Source organism: Zootoca vivipara, chromosome 15, assembly GCF_965207765.1.
Source record: "Zootoca vivipara chromosome 15, rZooViv2.hap1.1, whole genome shotgun sequence".
Taxonomy (NCBI): domain Eukaryota; kingdom Metazoa; phylum Chordata; class Lepidosauria; order Squamata; family Lacertidae; genus Zootoca; species Zootoca vivipara.
Genome location: NC_142598.1, coordinates 34951219 through 34975878, shown reverse-complemented (window position 1 = coordinate 34975878; position 24660 = coordinate 34951219). Strand labels below are relative to the sequence as shown.

General features: G+C 44.5%; 1 protein-coding gene across 2 annotated transcripts in view; it reads left to right on the top strand.

Moving 5' to 3' along the window:
• The window catches only part of JAK2 (Janus kinase 2), a 92154-nt gene extending 75955 nt beyond the window's left edge, over positions 1 to 16199 (top strand). For both annotated transcript variants that reach the window (XM_060268854.2, XM_060268857.2), the window contains 8 exons: positions 942 to 1092; positions 3576 to 3712; positions 6188 to 6377; positions 7956 to 8080; positions 9141 to 9313; positions 10182 to 10299; positions 11405 to 11518; positions 12890 to 16199. In XM_060268854.2, the coding sequence (XP_060124837.2) occupies positions 942 to 1092; positions 3576 to 3712; positions 6188 to 6377; positions 7956 to 8080; positions 9141 to 9313; positions 10182 to 10299; positions 11405 to 11518; positions 12890 to 12997 (1116 nt within the window). In that variant the 3' untranslated portion in view covers positions 12998 to 16199. The remainder of the gene's footprint in view (positions 1 to 941; positions 1093 to 3575; positions 3713 to 6187; positions 6378 to 7955; positions 8081 to 9140; positions 9314 to 10181; positions 10300 to 11404; positions 11519 to 12889) is intronic.
• Positions 16200 to 24660: the final 8461 nt, after the last annotated feature.

The window sequence follows — 24660 nt, the reverse complement described above, 5'->3', positions numbered from 1 at the left end:
TGGGGCTTGAACCCACGACATGGTTGAAATATTATGCTGATATGCAGCAACGCCTCGGAGCCGTCGTGACTGCGGCCGTGCCTTGCCTCGCCCTCGCCCGCCCTGCCACCCCCTCTCGCCTGCCCGACCCTCCCATCCTCTCCAGCCAAGCAGGGTAGCCGCCGACGCTGCCAGCCCCAGAAGCACAAGGTGGCCGCTGCCGCTGCCGCCACAATGTCGTCAGGCCAGCTGGCCCTGTAGCCCCGCCCACATTCCCACTTTGTGGCCCCGCCCCTGATCGACCATGGCTTGCCCCCCCCCCTAGTTTTGATCCTGGCTACGCCCCTGAAGATTTCCTAGACTGCTAGGGAGGTTTATTTAAACTACAGGGGAACTTGCAAGCAATAGCCTTTCCCCAGAAGCAACGATTGGATAAAGCCTGTAATTAGTTTTTTGTAATCTCCTTCTGCTCCTCTTTGTCTTCTGGGAAACAGAGAGTATGTGTGGAGTTTGTCCCAAATAGATTGGGGCCTCTATGGTGAAGACTGTCAGGCCCCCACTTTCCCGACATTTCCTCGGTGGTCATTCAGACACGCTGTGAAAACCAGCATGTGGACATAATTTGTGTGTACGAGGGAACCCCTCCCCATCTCTTAAACTGAAGTTGTTTGTAACAAAATAAAAAAAGTGTGCATGCACACTTCACGAAAGCTCATACCAAAATAAAAACTTAGTTGGTCTTCAAGGTGCTACTGAAGGAATTTTTTTATTTTGTTTCGACTCAGACCAACACGGCTACCTACCTGTAACTGAAGTTGTTTGTGTCAGAGACAAAGAAGTGTTGTATCTGATGTTTGCTTGGGCATTTAAAAGAGTCTCATTTGTTGTTGAAAGTATCTCTTTTCTCCTCCAAAAAAGCTACTCAGAATTGTCCTAAATCACTGTCATTTCTTGAATCCTAGAAATTACAGTTTTATGAGGATAGGCATCAACTTCCTGCTCCTAATTGGACAGAACTAGCAAATCTTATAAACAACTGCATGGATTATGAGCCAGACTTCAGACCCTCTTTTAGAGCGGTTATACGTGACCTTAACAGTTTGTTCGCTCCAGGTATGTTATTGGAGAAGAGGTAACTAAATTTTGGTGGGAGATGAAATATGTTTTCTGATCTGCAGTTAGAGTAGAATCTACTGCATAGGCAAACTGTTGCATGGGAGAAGGATGTTGCTCCAAATGTGTTCACCTGGTGTGGCCTAGTGGCTAAGAGCCTGAGCTATGGATCGAGAAATAATAATAATTGTTGTTGTTGTTTAGTCATGTCCGACTCTTTGTGACCCCATGGACCAGAGCACGCCAGGCACTCCTGTCTTGCACTGCCTCCCGCAGACTCATGTTGGTAGCTTCGAGAACACTGTCCAACCATCTCGTTCTCTGTCGTCCCCTTCTCCTTGTGCCCTCAATCTTTCCCAACATCAGGGTCTTTTCCAGGGAGTTTTCTCTTCTCATGAGGTGGCCAAAGTATTGGAGCCTCAGCTTCACGATCTGTCCTTCCAGTGAGCACTCAGGGCTGATTTCCTTCAGAATGGATAGGTTTGATCTTCTTGCAGTCCATGGGACTCTCAAGAGTCTCCTCCAGCACCATAATTCAAAAGCATCCATTCTTCGGCGATCAGCCTTCTTTATGGTCCAGCTCTCACTTCCATACATCACTACTGGGAAAACCATAGCTTTAACCATACGAACCTTTGTTGGTAATAATAATAATAATAATAATAATAATAATAATAATAATAATAATAATAATTCCTTCCAGTAGCACCTTAGAGACCAACTAAGTTCATACCAATGACAAACTTAGTTGGTCTCTAAGGTGCTGCTGGAAGGAAATTTTTTGTTTTGTTTTGACTACATCAGACCAACACGACTGCCTACCTGTAATAATTATATCTATTTATTTATTTATACCCCGTCCACTCAGGGTGGTTCCCAACAGAATATCAAAAACACGATAAAACATCAAACATTAAAAAATTTCCCTAAACAGGGTTGCCTTCAGATGTCTTCTAAAAGTCATCATTTCCTTGACATCTGGTGGGAGGGCATTCCACAGAGCGGGCACCACCACCAAGAAGGCCCTCTGCCTGGTTCCTGTAACCTCACAGCGAGGGAACCGCCAGAAGGACCTCAGAGCTGGACCTCAGTGTCTGGGCTGAACGATGGATTGAGAAATGCCTGCTTCAGCTCCTTAATCTGCCATGAACTCTGTCAAGCAAGGCCCCCCCCCATTTTTGCAGCTTCAGCTCCCATCTGCAATATGGGAATATCAACACTGGGCTCACTTTATAGAGTTGATGTATGTGAAAACACTATGAACTCTGTAAAGAGCTACATGAATGTAATGTATTATTTATCCAAAACTCTTTACTTCATGGATAAATCTCTTTTAATAGCCTATTAATAAATATTCTCCAATTTAACCCAACATTTTAAAGTTGTGTGTGTTGGGGGAGGGAAAATGCAAGGCTGTAAATCCATAATACTTTAAAAAAAAATACTTATTAAAAGTTGTGTTAAACCAGGCATCCCCAAACTTTGGCCCTCCAGATGTTTTGGACTACAATCCCCATCATCCCTGACCACTGGTCCTGTTAGCTAGGGATCATGGGAGTTGTAGGCCGAAACATCTGGAGGGCCGCAGTTTGGGGATGCCTGTGTTAAACCAATCAGGGCCATTTTGCACATAACACAGCTTTGATTTATTTCAGCTTGAGCTTCCCCAACTCTGATGTTGTATGACATCAGAGGCTTGGGAAAGGTGAGCATGGTTGACTGATGATTGGATGGGCCAACTTCTGGCTTGGTGGGGTTAATTAGACTTGTAGGCAAGAGATTCCACACCACTGCTATAGAACATGTCTGTCTGCAGAAATATGTGAGTTGCACACATAACTTCTCATATCAAAATTTGTTTCTGCTTGTAGAGTTAATGAGCAAATGAACCACGAGTGGGAAGTTTTGAAATGCACTAGGGATTAGGCTGCTTCTATTATCTTCCCATGGGACGTGGGTGGCCCTGTGGTCTAAACCACTGAGCCTCTTGGGCTTGCCGATCAGAAGGTCGGCGGTTTGAATCCCCAAGACGGGGTGAGCTCCTGTTGTTTGGTCCCAGCTCCTGCCCACCTAGCAGTTCGAAAGCACATCAAAGTGCAAGTAGATAAATAGGGACCGCTACAGTGGGAAGGTAAACGGCATTTCCGTGCGCTGCTCTGGTTCGCCAGAAGCGGCTTAGTCATGCTGGCCACATGACCTGGAAGCTAGCTGTGGACAAACACCAGCTCCCTCGGCCTATAGAGCAAGATGAGCGCACAACCCTCAGAGTCGTCTGCAACTGGACCAAATGGTCAGGGGTCTCTTTACCTTTACTATTATCTTCCCACGCAGGACAGTATTTTATGATTGAAAATTAAGATAGCATGTTCATATTTTCTAGGGCTGCACAAGTTAATTTGTCTGATGATGATGATGATCTGTTTCTGTGGGAGCCTGGCTGAACATAATATTTTCTTTTGTGTGTGTGTGTGTTTCCCCCCAAGATTACGAACTATTGAAAGAAAGTGATATGTTACCAAATATGAGAATTGGAGCTCTTGGGTTTTCTGGGGCTTTCGAATGCAGGGACCCGACTTACTTTGAAGAGAGGCACCTGAAATTTTTGCAGCAACTTGGCAAGGTAAGAAGATGGGATGTCTTATTGCAAGGATATGCAGTACTGTTAGAAACAAATAAGATATAGAGTGGAAAACCATGGCTAATTTGAAATAATTTGCATACTTTGCATAGTATTTTTGGAAGTGCTTATTTTAACAGTTTTTGGGGAGTGGTTTCAGCTTTTTGAAAGAGCAACACAACTGTTTTTTGTTCTGTTCCCTATCTGTTCAGCTTTTTGGGGAGGGCGATAGTTCGGAAATATCCTGTTCTGTTCCTCTTCTCAGAGTGGATCTACACACTGGGCTGGGGGTGGGGCGACGCTCTAAATAAGTCAGCAATTAGATTATTATAACAAAAGAAAAAGAACCCTACAGAAAATCGCATTCAGTGGTACCTCGACTTATGAACGACTCGACAACCAAATGTTTCGACTTACGAATGGGGCAAATGGCCGCGCGCTTACAATTCTTTCGACATCCGAATGGAAACCGCGGCGGTTTTAGATAGGGTTTTTTCGACTTAAGAATTTTTAGATGGGGTTGCTTCGACTTACGAATTTTTCCGTTTCCAATGCATTCCTATGGGAAATCACGTTTCCAATGGCGCTTTTCGACTTACGAATTTTTCGACCTACGAAGGTGCCTTCGGAGCGGATTAAATTCGCAAGTCGAGGCACCGATGTATAAAAATTTCCTGCTCTCTGGCGCCATCTGGTGTTGCATGTTTATAACTCATTCAAAACACTGTTTTTTGACTAATGTAGCTGAGTCCTAACAGCATTATGGAATTGCTACCTCCATCCCAAGATATTTGCCTTGCATTTTTCTTTAAGACGAAGAATGACAAGATATGGTGGCAGCCTCTGTTGTGCACACCACATCCCCTTTGTCCCTAAATTTTAATCTTCCCTCTTAACTTTAAGCCAGCTCTTTTTTGGTTTACCCCTTCCTATTTCCTCCTCGTTTTGCTTCCCTCTTTGTCACCTTTCTCCTTTGCAGTAAATCATTGGATGTGAAGAGAGCAGGGATTTTAGGGGCTTCCTTGGTGTTCAACCTGCCTCCTTTATCCCTGAGCCTTTTTGGTGTATGTTGTTGCTTGTACATCACATCTTCAGATCTGTTTACTTCACAGCCCTGAGCGGTCAAAACAGAACCAAGTGCAGGAATATTTTTCCTTTGGCCCATGCAAATTTTCAGATCCTTTAGGACTTGGCAGTGCCTGTTCCCTTCCTGTCCCTGTTCCTAAATGTGCAATTCTGTTTCCCTTTATTTGAATACACCATATTTTTCGGACCATAACACGCGCTTAATTTTCAGAGGAGGAAAACCAGGAAAAAAATATATTCTGAACAAAACAGTGGATGTATGGTTTTTGTGGTTCATGCTGTGGCCACAGAACATGATATTTGATTTCACGGTGAATTTGGGGTGACCCAATGCAAAAATCCTGAGGATCCATGTGGATCTGTGACTTTGTAACCATGTTTTTTGCGCCATTGCGGCCCCACGAAACAGTGGATGCGTGATTTTTTTTGGTGCAGGCTATAGCCATGGACATGCTATGTGATCTGATGGTGAATTTGGGGTGACCCAGTGCAAAAATCCTGATGATCCATGTGCTTTTACCTTCCCCCTCCCAGGCAGCCTCCTTTATTGCTAGCGTCCCTTATCTGGCTTGCCGATCAGCTGCTCATCGGCTTCATACCCTCTCTCCCTCTTGTTTGCCTTCCTTAGCTGGGGCAGTTTTTTCCCCTTTTCTTCTCATTGCTTGCTTTAGTACTCTCCATGCAAATTCGCTGTCTTAACCTCCCCGCTCCCAGGGCAGCCTTCTTTATTGCTAGTGTCCCTTATCTGGCTTGCCAATCAGCTTGGCTATCAGCTGCTGCTGGAGCCATGGCATTTACTCCATAACACGCACAGAGATTTCCCCTTACTCTTGAGGAGGAAAAAACTGCGTTATGGAGCAAAAAATAGGGTATATGCAGGCTACCCCTGAAGTCATATGGGTGAAGTTTACTTGTCCTCCATCTTCAGGAGATGTTGTTGTTGTTGTTGTTTAACTGTTTTTGTGCACTCTTAATAATCTCATGGGGTCATGAAGAGTCGGACACGACTAAACGACTAAACAACAACAATAATCTTAGACTCAGAGTGTTACGAAAGTCCCAAGCTGGTGGCGAAAACAGGACATTTATTGAGTCATTGGTGGGATCCCATTCCTGGCTGGGTCACCAGGTAGAAAACTCATTTTGTAGGCATGAATTGTGCTGTGTGGCACTGGGGAAAGAACCTGTCGTATTTTCTTTTAATTATTTCTAGGATTTTGTTGCCCATCAAGTCCCAGGGCAGGTTACAACTATAGGATGAGTTGGGTGGGGCCTAAAAATAAATGTATCAGCTGTCAAAACAATAGTGCTGGGTTCCTCCCCTGCCCCGCCCCGCCCTGCCCCCCCCAACCCGGCTTGATATGTAAATGTGTCTATTCATATTCCTTGCAGGGGAATTTTGGCAGTGTGGAGATGTGCCGGTATGACCCGCTGCAGGACAACACAGGGGAAGTGGTGGCTGTTAAAAAGCTTCAGCACAGCACGGAGGAACACCTGCGAGACTTCGAAAGAGAAATCGAAATTCTTAAATCTCTGCAACATGACAACATTGTGAAGTACAAAGGCGTGTGCTACAGTGCCGGTACATGCACTTTCTAATGTTATTTGTTAAGCAAAAGCTAGCAGTCCCTCGATAACTTATCAGATGTTCCCTCATTAGCGTGAATCGGTGTGTACAGATGTCCGAACAGTCTCTCTTTAAAGTAGTGTGACCTTTCCTGTTCACATTTTAAAGAGCAACCACAATCACACTGTCAGAGTCTTTGCAATTATTAGCTTCTTCTTGAATTGATTTCCAAAACGTTAACTAAATGAGATGTGGTTTCAGTAAATGTCATTGCATCCTTCTTCGTTTAAGCCTTAGCTTTTAATCCAGCATTTGTCTGTTAGCATGCTGTGCACTACTACAGCAACAATGCCCTTCCTGAGCTGCATTTTCCTGTATGGTTTTAGCAGTCAAAATCCCTCTTCACAGGGAATTCTGGAAATCGTAGCTCTATGAGGGGAATAGGGACCTCCTAACTACTTGCAGCAGCCTTCGCGAGATACAGCTCCCAGAATCCTTTGGGAGAAGCCATGATGGTTTAAAGTCATATCATAGGGCTTTAAATATCTGATGCAAATGTGGCCAGACGCATTGCACTGACACAATAGTGGTCACATCTCTTCATGGTGGGGGGCGGGGGCGGTCACAGGGTAGTTGCCCCGGCCACAAACTTGTTAGGGGCCCAAAATTGTAACACTGGGTGCTGCTTCAATACAGCTGTGTGCTCCCGTTGGCTGGGCTCCGTTGAAAACACGTTCTCCGTGCGAACCAGGAAGTGACCTCTCCAAACAATGGAACAACTCTTCTTCTTTTTTAATCTCTGCGACTGCAATCTCCTGGGTGACACGGACACTTTTGGGCATTGAATGCACGTGCTTACTCCTTCCATTTCACTCCCTCTCACTCCATGCAGCCCCGGGCACTGTCAACCCTTGATAAACCACTGCATTTCATTCCAGAAATGCAGTTGCCAGGGTAGCCATTTTGGGCTGCCATTGTTTTGAACTTTATCCTTTAGTTTTGCCCGTGTTAAAGTAGCAGCATGTAACTCTGCTTACTACTCATCAAACACATCTTCCTCGTGTAACTAGCTGTGTGGTGCCAGTGTGGTGTAGTGGTTAAGAGCAGTAGACTCGTAATCTGGTGAGCCGGGTTCGCTTCCCTGCTCCTCCACATGCAGCTGCTGGGTGACCTTGGGCTAGTCACACTTCTCTGAAGTCTCTCAGCCTCACTCACCTCACAGAGTGTTTGTTGTGGGGGAGGAAGGGAAAGGAGAATGTTAGCTGCTTTGGGACTCCTTTGGGTAGTGATAAAGCAGGATATCAAATCCAAACTCCCCCTCCTCCTCTTCTTCTTCTTCTTCTTCTTCTTCTTCTTCTTCTTCTTCTTCTTCTTCTTCTTCTTCTTCGTTTCTTTCTACGCAGTTGGAAAACAGCAAGCTTAACTAATTTTGATTTTTGGCAAAAGAATACCGTAATGGAATGTTCCACTGCATATATGCTGCCGGTGGTCTGTGCCCTTTGCTTATAACGTGTTATATGAAGGAAGCTCTGTAAAGCATAATTTTGAATTTTTTCTTTCTTTCTTTCTTTCTTTCCTCACGTGTTTGGGAAGGCCGGAGAAATCTGAAATTGATAATGGAGTACTTGCCCCACGGAAGTTTGCGAGACTATCTCCAGAAGCACAAAGACAGATTGGATCATAAGAAACTCCTGCATTATGCCTCTCAGATATGTAAGGTAATATGTTTTTCTAGTATCTCGAACTCTACCAAAGTCTGCTCTGGGAGCAAGTGGTGTGAGAACCAGAGCTGTTTGCCACAAATGCTATAAACGCTCAGGCAGACTGTGTGCAGTTCTCCTTCCCAAAATACAGTGCAGGGTCATAGAACCATAAAATCGGAGGGAACTTGGATATAATCTAGAACACAACTGTTGCCTCTTCTCCTCCACTCGGTCATGCCAGGTAGCAAACGCCGTAGAGGGGACAGTTGATTTATGCTGCAGATGTTATCAAGTTGTACTCCAGAGCTCCCTTTTTGCCTGCTTAGCCGTCACATAAACAAGCCTTTGCTGGCATTTCTTGGCCAAGTTTGGTCCAATGCACAAGGTGAAGTTGGCAGAAATAAATGTGGGAAGAATAAAGAAATGGAACAATTTCGCAGGGAACCACCCCCGTTGATGGAAAACAGGAGAATCGTGTTGTAAAGACACACACGTGTTTGGTTCTGAGAGAGAAGACTTCGAATTTCTAGGACTAAGCAGCAGTGAAATGGATGAGGTTATTCTCTGGGTCAAAACGATAGCTGTGTGTCTATAACAGGCATCCCCAAACTGTGGCCCTCCAGATGTTTTGGCCTACAACTCCCATGATCCCTAGCTAACAGGACCAATGGTAGGGGAAGATGGGAATTGTAGTCCAAAACATCTGGAGGGCCGAAGTTTGGGGGTGCCTGGTCTATAATGCCAGTGCTGTGTGAAGCAAGGTCAAGAATGCTGCTGGTTACTTCGGCGTTCTGCACAATTGCTTTGCAGCAGACACAATGGTGACATTTAGTGGTACTTGGGTCACGGTTTGGTAGAGGTATGGTGAACTTTAGGAACACCTGCTGCCTATTCCTCCCTGTCTGTTAATTGTTTCCTAATAGCATAGGATTATGTTGATAAGCGGGATGTTCATAAGCATTTGGGGGGGATTCTGACAGCCAGGCGTCAATTACATGTCTCATCATCCCTTCTGCCTCCAGTATTTATTAAACCCATCAACACTGATTTCATGACACTGTTTGTGTACGCACAGGGTATGGAGTATCTGGGTTCAAAAAGATACGTTCACAGAGACCTAGCAACACGGAATATCTTGGTGGAGAATGAAAACAGAGTTAAAATTGGAGACTTTGGCTTGACGAAAGTTTTGCCTCAGGACAAAGAATACTACAAAGTCAAGGAACCAGGAGAGAGCCCCATATTTTGGTATGTTTCTCTCTGCTGCTTGATTACAAGGCAAATGATTTGGGTAAAACGCAATACTGCATAAATTCTTTGGCCCTTGGAATATAATAAAGTGATGCATCTAAAATTTACTAAATCTAGAGTATTATTATTATTATTATTATTATTATTATTATTATTATTAATGCCCCAGCCACTCAGGGCAGCTTCCAGTACATATAAAAGCATAATAAAACATCCAACATTAAAAACTTCCCTGAACAGGGTTACCTTCATATGTCTTCTAAAAGTCATAGAGTTGTTTATCTCCTTGACATCTGGTGGGAGGGCGTTCCACAGGGCAGGCGCCGCTACCGAGAAAGCCCTCTGCCTGGTTCCCTGTAACCTCACTTCTTGCATTGAGGGACCCACCAGAAGACCCTGGGAGCTGGACCTCAGTGTCTGGGCTGAATGATGGGGGTGGAGACGCTCCTTCAGGTATACAGGACCGAGGCCATTTAGGGCTTTAAAGGTCAGCACCAACACTTTGAATTGTGCTCAGAAACATAATGGGAGCCAGGACTGGTGTTATATGGTCTCAGCGGCCACTCCCAGTCACCAGTCTGGCAGCCACATTCTGGATTAGTTGTAGTTTCCTGGTCACCTTCAAAGGTAGCCCCACGTAGAGTTGTCCAAGCAGGAGATAACCAGAGTATGTACCACTGGCGAGACAATGCACAGCCAGGTAGAATCTCAGCCAGCGTACCAGCTGGAGCTGGTAGACAGCCCCCCTGGACACAGACCTGTTAAGAGTATAATGTGTTGTGTTAAATTGTTTTTGTTTCATAGATCTGTTTTTCCCCCTCCTGTCCCCTATCTCTTCCCCCCACCCCGGCTTCTTATGCTATAGGTATGCTCCAGAATCACTGACGGACAACAAGTTTTCTGTGGCTTCTGATATGTGGAGTTTTGGTGTGGTCCTCTATGAACTCTTCACATATATAGACAAGAACAAAAGCCCCCCAGCGGTTCGTAGATAACCTACATGTGTATACTTGGTCTAGGGCTATGACTGTCCCCTATAGGAGAGGGTGTGGGACTATTTGCCCCTACTAGGTCATATTTTGTTGAGTCAAAGTGGTTAGGAGTTAACACCTCCGCCCCTTGGCTTCTCTGCTGCACATTGAGAAACGGACTCCTGTTTCTCCCTGTGCAGCACAGAAACACAGCAAGCTGCCCTTGGAGAAACAAAGTTGTCTTTTCCTCTATGGACAGGTCAACCTGGCACTTTCCCTCTTGTTTCCTGCTGAGCTGCGGTCAGCTGAGGAGCACAATCTCCTCTCTCCAAGGTGCTGATCAGCACAAAATACTGCAGGGTCTCGTTTTCCCTGCTAATGTTTGTTTCTGCCTTTAAGGGCTGTCTGAAGTTAGTTATTTATATGCAAACACAACTTTCATTCCTCCCTTTCCCCCATCTTCATCTACCCATCCATTCATTTTTGTTCTCTTCTGGCTAGAGCAACCATTCCGAAGGAGGTTGAGTGCTACATGCAGACTCCAGGTCAACAAATTGCAAAGCTCTTAACAGTTTGAACCCAGAATAACAGAAGGAAATTTCTTCTTCCTTGTCTTCCCACCCCCTGTTAAGTAGCTCTTTTTCAGTAGCTGGTTCCGAGATTTGGAATCAGTTATCAGGTTTGCTGTATGTAAATCTGGGAGACTGGCCCTTTTAAACAAGCAAGCCTTTTATAACTAAATATATTAACACCAGCTCTCTTTTTTTAAAATCTAACTCTGATAGTATTTTAATGTTGCTCTAGTCTTTGTTTTTATATATATATATAAATCAGCTTTAACCTACTGCAAGAGCAAATGTTGAAAAACAGGCTATAGATTTTCCAAATAAATAAAAGCAAGTTTCTGTCTGCAAAACCTTCAGATTGGCATAGTCTTTATTTATTTATTTTTACTTTTTTGAAAGAGGGGTGTTCTATAGACTTTAAGGGTTTGCCTCTGTGACATTCTGTCCAACAAAGACTTCTGCATAGCACCTCCTATGAAACTGGATCATTCTTTGATCCTTTGATGTCTTTAACCTTAACGGAAATTGAACTGGATTTTTATTTATTTTAGGAGTTCATGCGCATGATTGGGAATGATAAGCAGAACCAGATGATTGTGTTCCATTTGATAGAGCTTCTAAAGAACAACGGGCGGCTGCTCAGACCTGACGGATGCCCAGATGAGGTACCTGAATGTATCATTTTATCGCGCTTTTCTCTCACTTGGTGTAACTGTCAGTCATGGTGTGCCTCTGAATTGTCCCTGTGGTAGAGACAACCATAGCAGAACACTTGCTCTCGTTTTTACCTGGAAGCCTAGCAGCGTGGGCAGTTTCCCCGGCCTTCAAAAGTTTTGTTGCAAAACCAAAAACCTGGGCTTTCTCATTCATGAGGAACTTAGTTTTTTTATAAACAAGAAAGGCAATGTGGAAGTGCAATGCCGTCTAGAATCCATTAGTTACTTCCAGTTTACAAAGCTTGCTTTTGCAAAGAAGCTACTTGTAAGTGAACAAATTCCTCTTGGATCATTGCCCAGAAAAACCAAACGACCAATCACCAGGAGCCACATCCTTGGGTGAAGTAGATGTTCCACATAATTATTTTGATTTTATATATTGTTATCTTTCCTGTGAACTGCCCTGAGACCTCTGGGTATAGGGCGGTGTATAAATTCTTGGAGATCCAGCGCCTAGGGCCTTCTGGCGGTTCCCTCATTGCGAGAAGTGAGGTTACCAGGCAGAGGGCCTTCTCGGTGGTGGCGCCTGCCCTGTGGAACACCCTCCCATCAGGTGTCAAGGAAATAAGCAGCTACCCTATTTTTTAAAGACATCTGAAGGCAGCCCTGTTTAGGGAAGTTTTTAATATTTAATGCTGTATTGTTTTTAACACCTGATTGGAAGCTGCCCAGAGTGTCTGGGGAAACAGCCAGATGGGCAGGGTATAAATAACAAATTGTTGTTGTTGTTATTCTGATGATGCTGATGATGTAGTATATGGTGGAAACCATGAAGACAGGGTTTGCATACAGTATGTGTAAGGGGAAGAAAGTACAGAGAACCTCCCCCTTGCATCAGAAGTAGCTCCTCCCCAAGCAGTGATGGAAGCGAGGGCTCTGAGGAGGCTAGTGAGGAAGTGGAGAGAGAGGGTCAGGGCTCCAGCAGCATGGGAGAGCCCCAGCTACACAGGATGGAGGAAAGAGAGGAGAGAATGGGGAAAAGGAAAGCATGGAGCGTAGGCCCTTTCCTCCGGTTCCGGAATTACGCAGGAGAAAGAAAGGGAGGAGATTCACTGTCCCAAGACTCTTATGTTGGAGAAGATCACGTGGGGGGGGGGGCAGTTCCGGATTCTGCATCGGAATGAGCAGACATGTTTTTACACTGTAAATAGTCTGCACTAATAAAAACTGTTTAAAGACAAGCATGCGGAGCGTCGTTACTCTAGAGTAGTCGCAAGAACCCCTGACAGTATGGAAGAAATGTGCTGACCTGGGATTGCTGCAAGGTTTCGCACGGCTATTTCTGCTCATCTCATACTGGCGTTTTTCTCTCTTGCCAAGGTCTATGCCATCATGACGGAGTGCTGGAACAACAGCGCCAGCCTGAGACCCTCCTTCAGGGATCTTGCTCTGAGAGTGGATCTCATAAGGGAGAGCATGGGTGGGTGAACATGCTGGAATTCACCCAAAGGGACATGTCGACATGCACAGCAAGTGTGTCCTGTTCTTCGGGAGGTTGCAGATCGTTGCTCATCCCTCACCCATTCAGAGACGGCAGCAAAACCATCCCATCCAACCTCGCACGTGACGACGAAGGATGTGGCTTAGTTTCTTCATCGGGAATACTAGCGCGATGCATCGATGAAAAGTGCTTTGGTAGCAAAGGAACTGCATTTTATTTTATTTTTGAAGCAAAATAGTGTCACATGATCAGTAAGCATCACCGTGGTTTGCCTGATAGGACAACTGCAGAAAAAAATCATAATGATGTCAGACAGGGAAGCTATGGAACGATAAGAAGATTGGGTGGAGGCGTGGCGATTTAGGTACAGTCGTGTGCCTGCGGATTGCTATTGAACAATGATACTTGCTTCTATGGAGCCATATATAGGACTGTGCTCTTCAGCAGCAGTTGACTTGCAGAGTTTCTGGCAGCACAGCTACCAGAAGACTTTGCGCTCCCAGCTGCACCACTTTGAAAAAGAGCAAACGTTTGCACTTAACAATGGATTTACCGGTGCATGGATTCCTCTTTTCGCTACCCCTTATTTTGGTTCCTCCCCCTGTTAACCTTCGTCCACTTTTGCCTGCCGTAAGAGGTGATGTTATGCCAGAGGAGGCTATGTTTCACGTAGCTTGGAACGGTGTGTTCCTTTGCGTAGACGAACATTTCTCTAGGTGTGTGCAGTTATGCAGTTCTGTGAGAAACTTAAAGATTGTTTTTTAAAGGATAATATAGGTGTAGCAGAGAACACAAAGCACCAATCAAGATGAGAGAAGGTTGCTGGTGGGTCCTGGCGATAGCTTTTATGTCCTACAACTGCCCAATGTTGCGCCAGCACAAGGACTGCTCAAAACGTGGCAGCCATACGAAGTTGAGGCTCTGCTGCAGAAGTGTTTCGTGCCCTGCAAGCTGTTGCTGAGTAAGTCTGAGTTGCAGAAAGCATCAGAAAGAAGCCGCTGGAATACCTTTTTGACTTTTTCCTGCAGTGAACTATGAGCAGTTTAGCCTCCTGTTCCATGCATTGCACAAGAGACGCTGTTTTATGAAAGGGTTTGTTGCTGTTTATTAATAGTTTTAAAACTTTTTTTTACATTGTCAAGGCGTTACGGCTTTAATGTGTAGAAGAAAGGCTTAAAAAAAGAAAGAAAGAAAAATAGCTGTTTAAGCAACTTCTGTGTGCCTGTCTAAGCCAGCCATAGAAGAGATGGACTGTTCAGGCAGTGTGATGTACTGTAAATACTTCAAAGGAAAGGGAACAAATAAGAAGAGATATTTTTTTAAAACAAACACCTGCTGAAAATTGCATTTTTAAATGAACAAGTATATATAACAGTCTATTTTCCTATGTATGTTGTGGATATGTCAAGCGCTGACCGTGTCTCCTTAAGGTACAGTTTTTTGAAATCATGTCATAGGCAGCAGTTTAATATGTTCCCCATGCTAAACTTGGTTAGCCTTGCCAACCTTCGCAGATGCTGCATTTTCCCTTTCTACCCTCTTCAACTTTTTACTGGGTGGTAAAAGTAAAGTAAAAGCAGTAAAAAGTTGGTAAAAGTAAAAGTAAAAGCAGGCTTCCGATGTTACGAAGAACAAATGTCCCCCATCTGGTCCGTCCTACTCTTCTTCAGGTAACTGAATAATTTGGCTCTGTGTAAGGGTAGCCGTGTGATTTTTCCTTACTTGTACACGGCCCAACTCCTTGCGCACCGGAGTCGGTGGCGCAAATTGCCATTTGCCAGCCTAGGAACACAGAGAGTAAAAACCAGGTACAGTGGTACCTCGACTTACGAAGACGATCCGTTCCACGGCGCTCTTCGTAAGTCAAGGTTTTCGGATGTCGAAGCGGCTGTTCTGCGCATGCGCGAAGCACGATTTTGCACTTCTGCGCAGGTGCAGAACGTGTGCGCAGGGCGCACGCGGCAAAAAGACTTCCGGGGTTGTCGACTTCATAAGTCGAAACCTTCGGAAGTCAAAGCATTCGTATGTCGAGGTACCACTGTAGTAGCATCAGACTCTCTCTCTTGCCCCTAATGATTTGGCTGTCTGCTTCGGAGCTGGCCAGAGTACTTTAACAGAAGGGCACTGGGAATTTCCTCTTCTCTCACTGGTTGCCCACCAAGCCCTGCTTTGGTGGCTTGCAATAGAAGTATCCTCCTTGGGAGAAGGTGCTGAGAAGATGTTTGCATCCTAAAATCAAAAGGGGGGGACGTCAGTTGAAAGAGGTAGTTGCTTTCCACTATGGAGACGGAATGAAACTTGAAACGTACTTCGGCGTATGGCAGAACGTGCTTAGGTGTGCTATGAACTTATGTACCTACCTCAGAAATGGAGGACGGTGCAGCGATGCGAGTTTTGCTTGAGGCTAAGAAGTACCTCCAAAAGTTGCAGTTACTTACCAGGTGAACTCCAGTCTAGGAATATTTTGTGCCACTCTGTGCTCTGGCATGTGCTGATCGAAAGGCTTTTTGGGTACTTGTGAAGCTCTCCTTTCACACATGCAGGAGGCTATAATTCTGTTTTACAAGCAGGGGTGTTTCACACGCACGATGGGCATACGGAACAGCAATTCTTGTTTCTAAGTAGAGATAGGAAACGCTGGCGTCTTTTCCTCTGGTAAAGACATTTATTTTATTTGTAAGAGAGTTATGCCAAGCAACTGCAGGGGGATTGGCGGAAGGAGGAGGACGTGGGATTGAAATTGTGGGTAGCCATGTTTTGTAACAGCACGTTATGTTTAAATGGCTGGAAATGTTTGCATTTTAAGAGACAGTTTCACAATGTATATTTTTTAATTGCTTTTGGTCGAATACATTGCACATTTGTACATTGCTTTGAAGTTGATTTTAAAACAGGTTGTACATGAAATATATTTTCTTTTTTGTAGACTATTTACGTGTATTGTTTTTGTTTAAGTTCCGTTTTAACCGAAATCATAGTAGCATAAGGTTTAAAGCGACAACAAGTACCACGATAAACAAATGCAGCCGTCCGACCATGGCAGAAATGCATCTTCTATGTGATGAAGGATTTCATATTCCATATTTTTTAATTTAAAAAAGGGAAGAAAGAAGCCTCAGGGAATTTTGTGTAACGCAACAAAGAGTTCTTCCATAGTGGTTTTTAAGTAAATAAAAATGTATTTTGTTTCATCTAGTATAGTATGATTTACTTACATTCTCTTGATGATGGTGGTAATCTTTTGAATTTGTGTTTTAGCTGTTCTAAGGATTCACACACTTATGTGGTTGCAATCGCCTAACCTAGGTGGGGGGAATCTCATGCCAGGGGGCCAAACGCAACTCTCCAGGCCCTCTTTATCTGGCCAAAACCTCTGTCCCCAGGCCACACCTCTCACGGGCCTTGATTCACGTTCGCCTCCAGTGTTTTTCCTCTGACTGGAATGTGTCTTGAATAATAACTGTTGCTTACCTGGATAGAGAGGGCTGTGCATAGAAACCATTGCTCCATTCCCTTCTGCTTTTAACCCTCCTGACACTGGCACATGACCCTTGAAGCTTCCTCAAAAAAACCCAAGGCCTTCGGACGGAAAAAGGTTCCCCACACCTAGGCAGGTGCAAGCCCCACTGAGCTCATTGGACTTACTTCTGAGTAAGCATGTGTAGGATGGCACTGTTAGAAAGTTAAGTGGGCATCTGTGTGAGATTAACTTTGAAACATGTTCGGCGCACTCCCTAGCATGAGCAGAAGGTGCTGTAGCTCTGGCTTCTGCCGTTCCTCCTCCCTTCCTCCAGCAACGTGCCACATCAAACACAGGTGAGAAGCTCCCAAGACACAGAGGGGGCTGCCAGGGGAAAGAATTAATAGGTGGGAAAGCCTCGTTCCACAAGTGGAACGCGACTCAAGTGTTTCTTTTGAACCCTTCGTTCCTTTATTGAGATGGAGCGTTTCAGAGACCTGGAGCCTGGAATCCCTCAGTCTACAGAGGAAATGGAGACTGTTTCAGAATATGTGGATTTAAAACAAAAACCACAAGGCACCAACATGGAGGACTTTTAATTTGTGAGGGTATTGGCAACATGGCACTTTGAATCAGGCACAACTCCCTCTGTGTGTTCTTGGGAGATTTTTTCCAATGTGTACTTTCGGCACCAGAGCTCCGTGGCTGCATCAGCTACTTCTGTAGAGCAGCCTTTTCCAACATGGTGCCCTCCATATGTCTTGGATTATATCCCTGGCCTTTGGCCCTTCTTCCTGAGCTGATGCAATCTTCTGAAGGGCCACAAGAGGCTCTCCAACACAGGGGACCTCTACATCTTAGAGGGCTCACATGTTCTCCTGGGCTGCCCTCTGAATGTATGATGTTTTCATTCCCAATGTGATTTCAGTCTTCTGAGTTAGAGCCATCCCTTCAAAGTTATAGCCCTCCTTTGAAATTGGCGAGTGCACTTCAGAAATTCACTGCATCTCTGTTAGCACTTCTGTTAAGATTTTGCTTAACATTGCATCGTGCAATTTCAGTTAACGACTCCTTTCTTTCCCACAGTCCCTATTCACTTCCACAGGTGTTTTGTTTATCGTGGATACAAAAAAATTGCTTTGAAAAAACTGCCACACTGACTGCTGCTCTTGATAATTGCGTTTGAGAGAGAGAGAGAGAGAGATTTTACATGAATAAATTCTATATTGCAGAGCTTTCCAAACAGTTCGTGTTGGTGACACACTTTTTAGACATTCATCATTTTGTGACACAGTAATTCAGTTTTGCTTGCAAACCGAAGATTAAAACAACCCCTTTCCAGCCCTGGGAGGAGTATTTATGCAACACACCTACACAACCACACAGTTTGGAAAGCTCTGGTATATTGTTAAAAAAAAGTTGAGATGAATCTGTGCTTTTTAATTTCCAAATTTTTAAAAAAATGGTCTGTAGTTCATGATGCTAAATTTAAATATTGAGATTAAAAACATACAAATTAAAATAAAATACTAATCATCACAAAACAAAACAAACATCACAAAACAAACCAATATTAACAAATGACTTGTTTTTAATGTGTTCCAGAGAGTCGAAACACTAATGAAATAAGGAAAAGAATGCAATTTTTCATAAAACAGAAAATAAGAATTTTGAGTTACTCAAATATTCCTTGTTTCAAATAAACTCTTCCACATCTCTTGGGCATTTGTTACCATAAGTCGCTATACTCACATATCTCAAATATTTTCAAGAACCTGACCTGAGGTTTTTTTTTTCACATAGAGCTGCTGTACTCTCATCCCCACTGGGCTAACCCGGCCCTACTGAGGCAGGAAATAAAAGGTATCTATGCATTAATCTATTAATGAGGGTGAAAGAGGAGAGCACAAAATATGGTCTGAAGCTCAACATCAAAAAAACTAAGATCATGGCCACTGGGTCCCATCACCTCCTGGCAAATAGAAGGGGAAGAAATAGAGGCAGTGAGAGATTTTACTTTCTTGGGTTCCATGAAAGCAGTCACGGAATTAAAAGACGTCTGCTTCTTGGGAGAAAAGCAATGACAAATCTAGACAGCATCTTAAAAAGCAGAAACATCACCTTGCTGACAAAGGTCTGTATAGTTAAAGCTATGGTTTTCCCAGTAGTGATGTATGGAAGTGAGAGCTGGACCATAAAGAAGGCTGATCGCCGAAGAATTGATGCTTTTGAGTTATGGTGCTGGAGGAGACTCTTGAGAGTCCCATGGACTGCAAGAAGATCAAACCTATCCATTCTTAAGGAAATCAGCCCTGAGTGCTCACTGGAAGGACAGGTCGTGAAGCTGAGGCTCCAATACTTTGGCCACCTCATGAGAAGAGAAGACTCCCTGGAAAAGACCCTGATGTTGGGAAAGATGGAGGGCAGAAGGAGAAGGGGACCACAGAGGACGAGATGGTTGGACAGTGTTCTTGAAGCCACCAACATGAGTCTGACCAAACTGCGGGAGGCAGTGGAAGACAGGAGTGCCTGGCATGCTCTGGTCCATGGGGTCACGAAGAGTCGGACATGACTAAATGACTAAACAACAAAAATGCAAGCTTGTTGCTGACAAAAAGCAATAGGAAAAATTGGGAAATGTAGGGGCTCCTGAAAAAAACTTTGAACAATTTTGAACCATCCGTATCAGAGAGGCAGCCATTGTGGGGCCCTGGAGGACTCTCGACCACACTTGTTTGTGTAGTGAAAGATTGGCAAACAGCTCCCAGAAATGGAGGGGGGGAAAATAAGTGAAAAGGGGTGGGATGTCATAGAATCATAGAGTTGGAAGAGACCACAAGGGCCATCCAGTCCAACCCCCTGCCAAGCAGGAAACACCATCAAAGCATTCTTGACATATGGCTGTCAAGCCTCCGCTTAAAGACCTCCAAAGAAGGAGACTCCACCACACTTCTTGGCAGCAAATTCCACTGTCGAACAGCTCTTACTGTCAGGAAGTTCTTCCTAATGTTTAGGTGGAATCTTCTTTCTTTTACTGTAGTTTGAATCCATTGCTCCGTGTCCGCTTCTCTGGAGCAGCTCTGGAACAACCTTTCACCCTCCTCTATATGGCATCCTTTAATATATTTGAACATGGCTATCATATCACCCCTTAACCTTCTCTTCTCCAGGCTAAAATATACCCAGCTCCCTAAGCCGTTCCTCATAAGGCATCGTTTCCAGGCCTTTGACCATTTTGGTTGCCCTCTTCTGGACACGTTCCAGCTTGTCAGTATCCTTCTTGAACTGTGGTGCCCAGAAGTGGACACAGTACTCCAGGTGAGGTCTGACTAGAGCAGAATACAGTGGTACTATTACTTCCCTAGATCTAGATATTATACTCCTATTGATGCAGCCCAGAATTGCATTGGCTTTTTTAGCTGCTGCATCACACTGTTGACTCATGTCAAGTTTGTGGTCTACCAGGACTCCTAGATCCTTTTCACATGTACTGCTCAAGCCAGGTGTCTCCCATCCTGTATTTGTGCCTTTCATTTTTTTTTGCCCAAGTGTAGTACTTTACATTTCTCCTTGTTAAAATTCATCTTGTTTGCTTTGGCCCAGTTGTCTGATCTATTAAGGTCATTTTGAAGTGTGATTCTGTCCTCTGGGGTGTTAGCCACCCCTCCTAATTTGGTGTCATCTGCAAACTTGTTCAGGATGCCCTCAAGCCCATCATCCAAGTCATTGATAAAGATGTTGAATAAGACTGGGCCCAAGACAGAACTCTGTGGCACCCCACTAGTCACTACTCTCCAGGATGAAGAGGAGCCATTGATGAGCACCCTTTGGGTTCGGTCAGTCAGCCAGTTACAAATCCACTGAATGTCTTGTACCTGCGTGGTCTTGCACCTGGGAGTGTAATGTTTTGAAAATCAAAGGCACCTATTCTTGTAGATTATGATATGTTCTCATCATGAAAATGTAGAGTGGGTGAGGATCAGAAGGCATACAAAATAGATAGCAGATACTCTATACAGGTGGGCAGCCTAGAATCCAAGATGAAGGGGTACTACACACGTCATGTAAAGGCTAGGCAGGTGGAGGCTGAGCTTAGCATGTGCTGGCTAGCACAGAGGTACCTGGGAGCTCAAAGGCGAGCTGTGGGTGAGGGGAATCGGTGACTGAGTGTAAATGGGCAAGATGGGCTTCAACCAGCTCCTGCTATAGCCATTAACTGAATCGCCAGCAGAAACAAGTGTTCACATTACCCCAGAACCTGGAGCAGGACTATCTCAGGTAAAGGTGGCAAAGAGAGAGATAATTTTGGTGTAGAGTCGAGAAAACAAACCACCCCAAAATCTATTCCCACCACCCAATAAAACTCGCATTCCAATATGTCAACAATACTTTTCTTAGTTAAGATGCACAGAGGATTCAGAATTTATAAGGAACTAGCTGTACCCTGCCACGCGTTGCTGTGACTCAGTCAGGGTCCCCCTTTCGGAGAACGGGGCGGATGTGACCCCCCCCCCCGGATCCCTGTCTGTTTCCCCCCATATAACGGATTCCCTGTTTGGGGAGGTTCTGTGAGGTTTCCCGGGTGGATCCCTGTGGGTGAGGGGATAGGGGGGTACCTGTAGGTCATGTTGGGGAGGGTCTCCCATATCCCCCGCGGCAGAGTTGGTTTCAGGGTGTGGCCTGAGTCGGAGGTGTAGGAGGAGGAGGACGCTGGATCGGGGCCAGGCCTGGCTCTGCAGGCGGTGGTGGACGGTGGATCAGGGCCAGGCTCTGGAGGTGGCAGCAGATGCAGGATCGGGGCCAGGCCTGATTCCGGAGACGGGCGGGAGTGGCGGTGGGCCCGGCCTGGCTCTGGACCGGCCTGATGAGGTAGGAAGAGGAGGGGGCGGGGGCGGGTGGGGTGTGGCGCCAGTACAGAAATGGCGTCTGTTCCTTTGCCATCCACTGGAGGGAGCTCTTTCCCCCACAAATTCATGTTTTTACCTGTGACAGGTGTCACATTTGTGTAATCTAAGTTTATGCAAACACTCTGATATTGGACTGGAACATTGTGTCCAAATTTCAACTCAATCGGTCAAGCGGTTTTGGAGAAAGGTCATGAAACACAAACATGGACCTTTTACATTTTTATATACTGTACCGGTATATAGATTTTGCAAACCTAAGTCAGATAAATTTTATTTAAAGTAACTGAGGCTGCAATCCTGGGCACACTTAACGTGTGAGTAGAACACATTTAATAGAACGTACTTCTGTCTGAGAAGCCCTATAGGATGACGGCAATGGAAATCAAATCTTCTGTTGAACTGCATTACCTGTCTGCAACAACTTCAGAAGATGAGCTGAGGAGCATAATGGTTTTGTCTTTCCTTTCTTTTTCGGAGATGCTCTTGCAAGAGAAGTGTTGCACACTGGGATGCACCATGGAGGAAATTATTATTATTATTATTATTTTAAATAATATTTATTGGCATTTTCAATTCAAAATTTCCATTAATAACATCAGCTTGAATCATGCTATCATACATCAAAAAAGATAAAAAGACAATAAAGAGAAAGAGAAAAAAAAGAAAAAGAAAAGGCAAAAAAGACAAAAAAAAAACCAATCTAATATTTATAACCTTGTCAGAACTTTGACTTCCTCGCTCCTCCCTTCCTGAGCCTAATTGTAACCCTCATTTGGCAATTTTTCTAAATACAAATTTAATCATCTCCCTTCACTCTTAAAACTCTTAAAACAATACCTAACATCAATGTTCCATACAATAAATTTCTTATTACTTTCTAACTTATACAATTTAACATCTTAACATCTCCCTTAACAATTAATCCTTGAATTACTACCTTATATAAAATTCTTTAACCATTTATCAAAATTGATTAATCCTCTAATTCTACCCTTTAGCCTCATGATTTTCACAAAAAAATATTTTATCTTATCAAATCTAATATTCTTTCAACCCAATTCATAATTAAAACCCTAATATCCCCCCTCCTCCACCGGGTAACAGTTTCCTGGATACTCCAATCAGCTTGTATGTCCAATCCATTTCCACACCATTTAATCCGTCCCTAAAATTCAATACCTCTCAACCCACTCCATCTCGCACCCACTCCAGCCCAGCTTCTTCAGCCCACCGACCCCGCTGCCAGTCCCAGTCCAATTTTTCTTTTTCCTTAACCTCCCCATTGACGTTATCTTCGCCTGGTTTCTGCCTCCCCTCTCCCACTGAGGAGGTTCGAAACCAGGCCACTTCTTTGGTCTTTGGCACAGCTGAGTTGGTTTTACCAGAGAACTGCTCTCCCTCTCTCACCGAGAGAGACAGTTCCTGGAAGACTTTAGACAATGTAGCTCCGTTGTTGTAATATTCGTCCCGTGCAACCTCTCCCACCGGTTGCACTTCGTTCACAGTCTTGCGCTCCTCTTCCACGTCTTCTCTTGGTAGATAAATGTTTTTATTTTCAATTAATTCAGTCTGTGTCTCAATCATCTCTTCAGGGGGGGGGGGTCGGTGCTGTGGTTCAATGCACAACTTTGTAAGTCTTATATATTCTTTAACTCCTATCTTCACCTCTTGGATTTTTTCCCATAGACATTGTATCTTTTTCTCCCACATCATGTCCGATTGTTGTGTCTAACTCAGTCTTTTGTCCTCTCAAATTACAATATGGCGCTTTAGGCTGTTGTGGCCGAAAATCTTTACTTGGGTGACCGGTGCGTCCAGGTCCCTGTCACCCCGCTACCGGAGAGATCGTTCTTTTTTTAAATCCAAATTTTGCGGAGATCCAACTTAAAAGTCATTCACGTCCCCTTGGTTCCGCTACCACCGGGGAGGGGTTCAATTAAATTTTTTGCAAAGTCCAGAGTCCCGTTTCAACCTTATGGCTGCAGGCTCGGCAATTGCTTAATGATGCTCAGTGGGGGGGAACGACCTCCGTGTTCGTTTAAATTCCCCTCCAGAGTCCAAATTTCTTCCAGATTATAAAGTTCTTTACTTACAGTTCCGAATTCTTTTAAACTTTACGAAAGGAATCCACCGCTGACTGGTTGAAGGCTCAGGGCTTCGCTGCTGGAGGTGATGGTAATGCCCAAAATGGCTCCCGCAGCTGCAACTCCGCTGACTCTCGGGGACTCTGCCGAGCTCCCCGGGCAGCGGAGGAGCTGCGTTAAGGAGCAGCGCCGGGCAAAAATAGCCCCCGGGAAGCTCTACCCAGGGTTTGTGGGGATCCACACGCCCCACGGATTTCCCCCCCCCCTCCGCAGTAGCCAGAAGCCTCGGAGCTGGAGGCTTCTGCGCCCTCTCGCCAGCGCAGTGAACCGGAAGTCCATGGAGGAAATTATTAATACCTACTGCAGTAATGATTGACCATTGTGTACACAAAGGAGAAGCAAAGATACTCTTTTAACCCCGTCTTGTATGCAATTAATTGTAGGCTTTTTAGTGCCTTTTACACAGCTGCCTGAATGCTCATGAAGTTGTGTGGGAAGAACAAGGGACCAATGAGGAGATTGGTGGGGGAGATGAACCCTTTTCATTCCAGACGTACTCTGCCATGATATGTCCAGTGGCATAGACAGAAAACAGTGCAACTGCTGTGTAAAATATGCGTGCGTGTGTGCCTTTAAAAAACAAAAAATATCTAAGTATTTTAATGCATCTGAATGGCCAAGCCCAAACCTCTCTTTCTCAGAACAGCTCTGATCCCAGATCCATGTGGATATGTAGCCATTAGGGTGATGACTTTTTTACAACCTCGTTTCCCTGTATCATAATTTGATGAGCTTTCATTAAAGATTAGAAAAAAATCTTACTGTACTTTCAAAGAGATTTGATTTAAAAAAAACCCTCACGCACAAAATGATTTTAAAATTTTTATTTATCAGTTTTTTGACCATTTTTGAAGTCACTGTAAGCAGATATAAAATTGAACCCAAGCTTTAGAGTCACATATATACAACATTATATAGGGTCATCAAACACACAAGGAAGCTTTTTTTAGCTGCAGTAACAGTATAGACGCCGCTAGAGGACGATGTTTTGCTACCTCTCCTGTAGGTTCTTTTTCCAGCATGCCCGGCAGGGTCTGCTGGCTGAGTTTTGAGGTCCCAAAAAGGGGCTTTTACCTTGCGCAGGTGTGACATTTGTATACCCTATGTTGCTAAGAATACAGTGGTACTTCTACTTACGA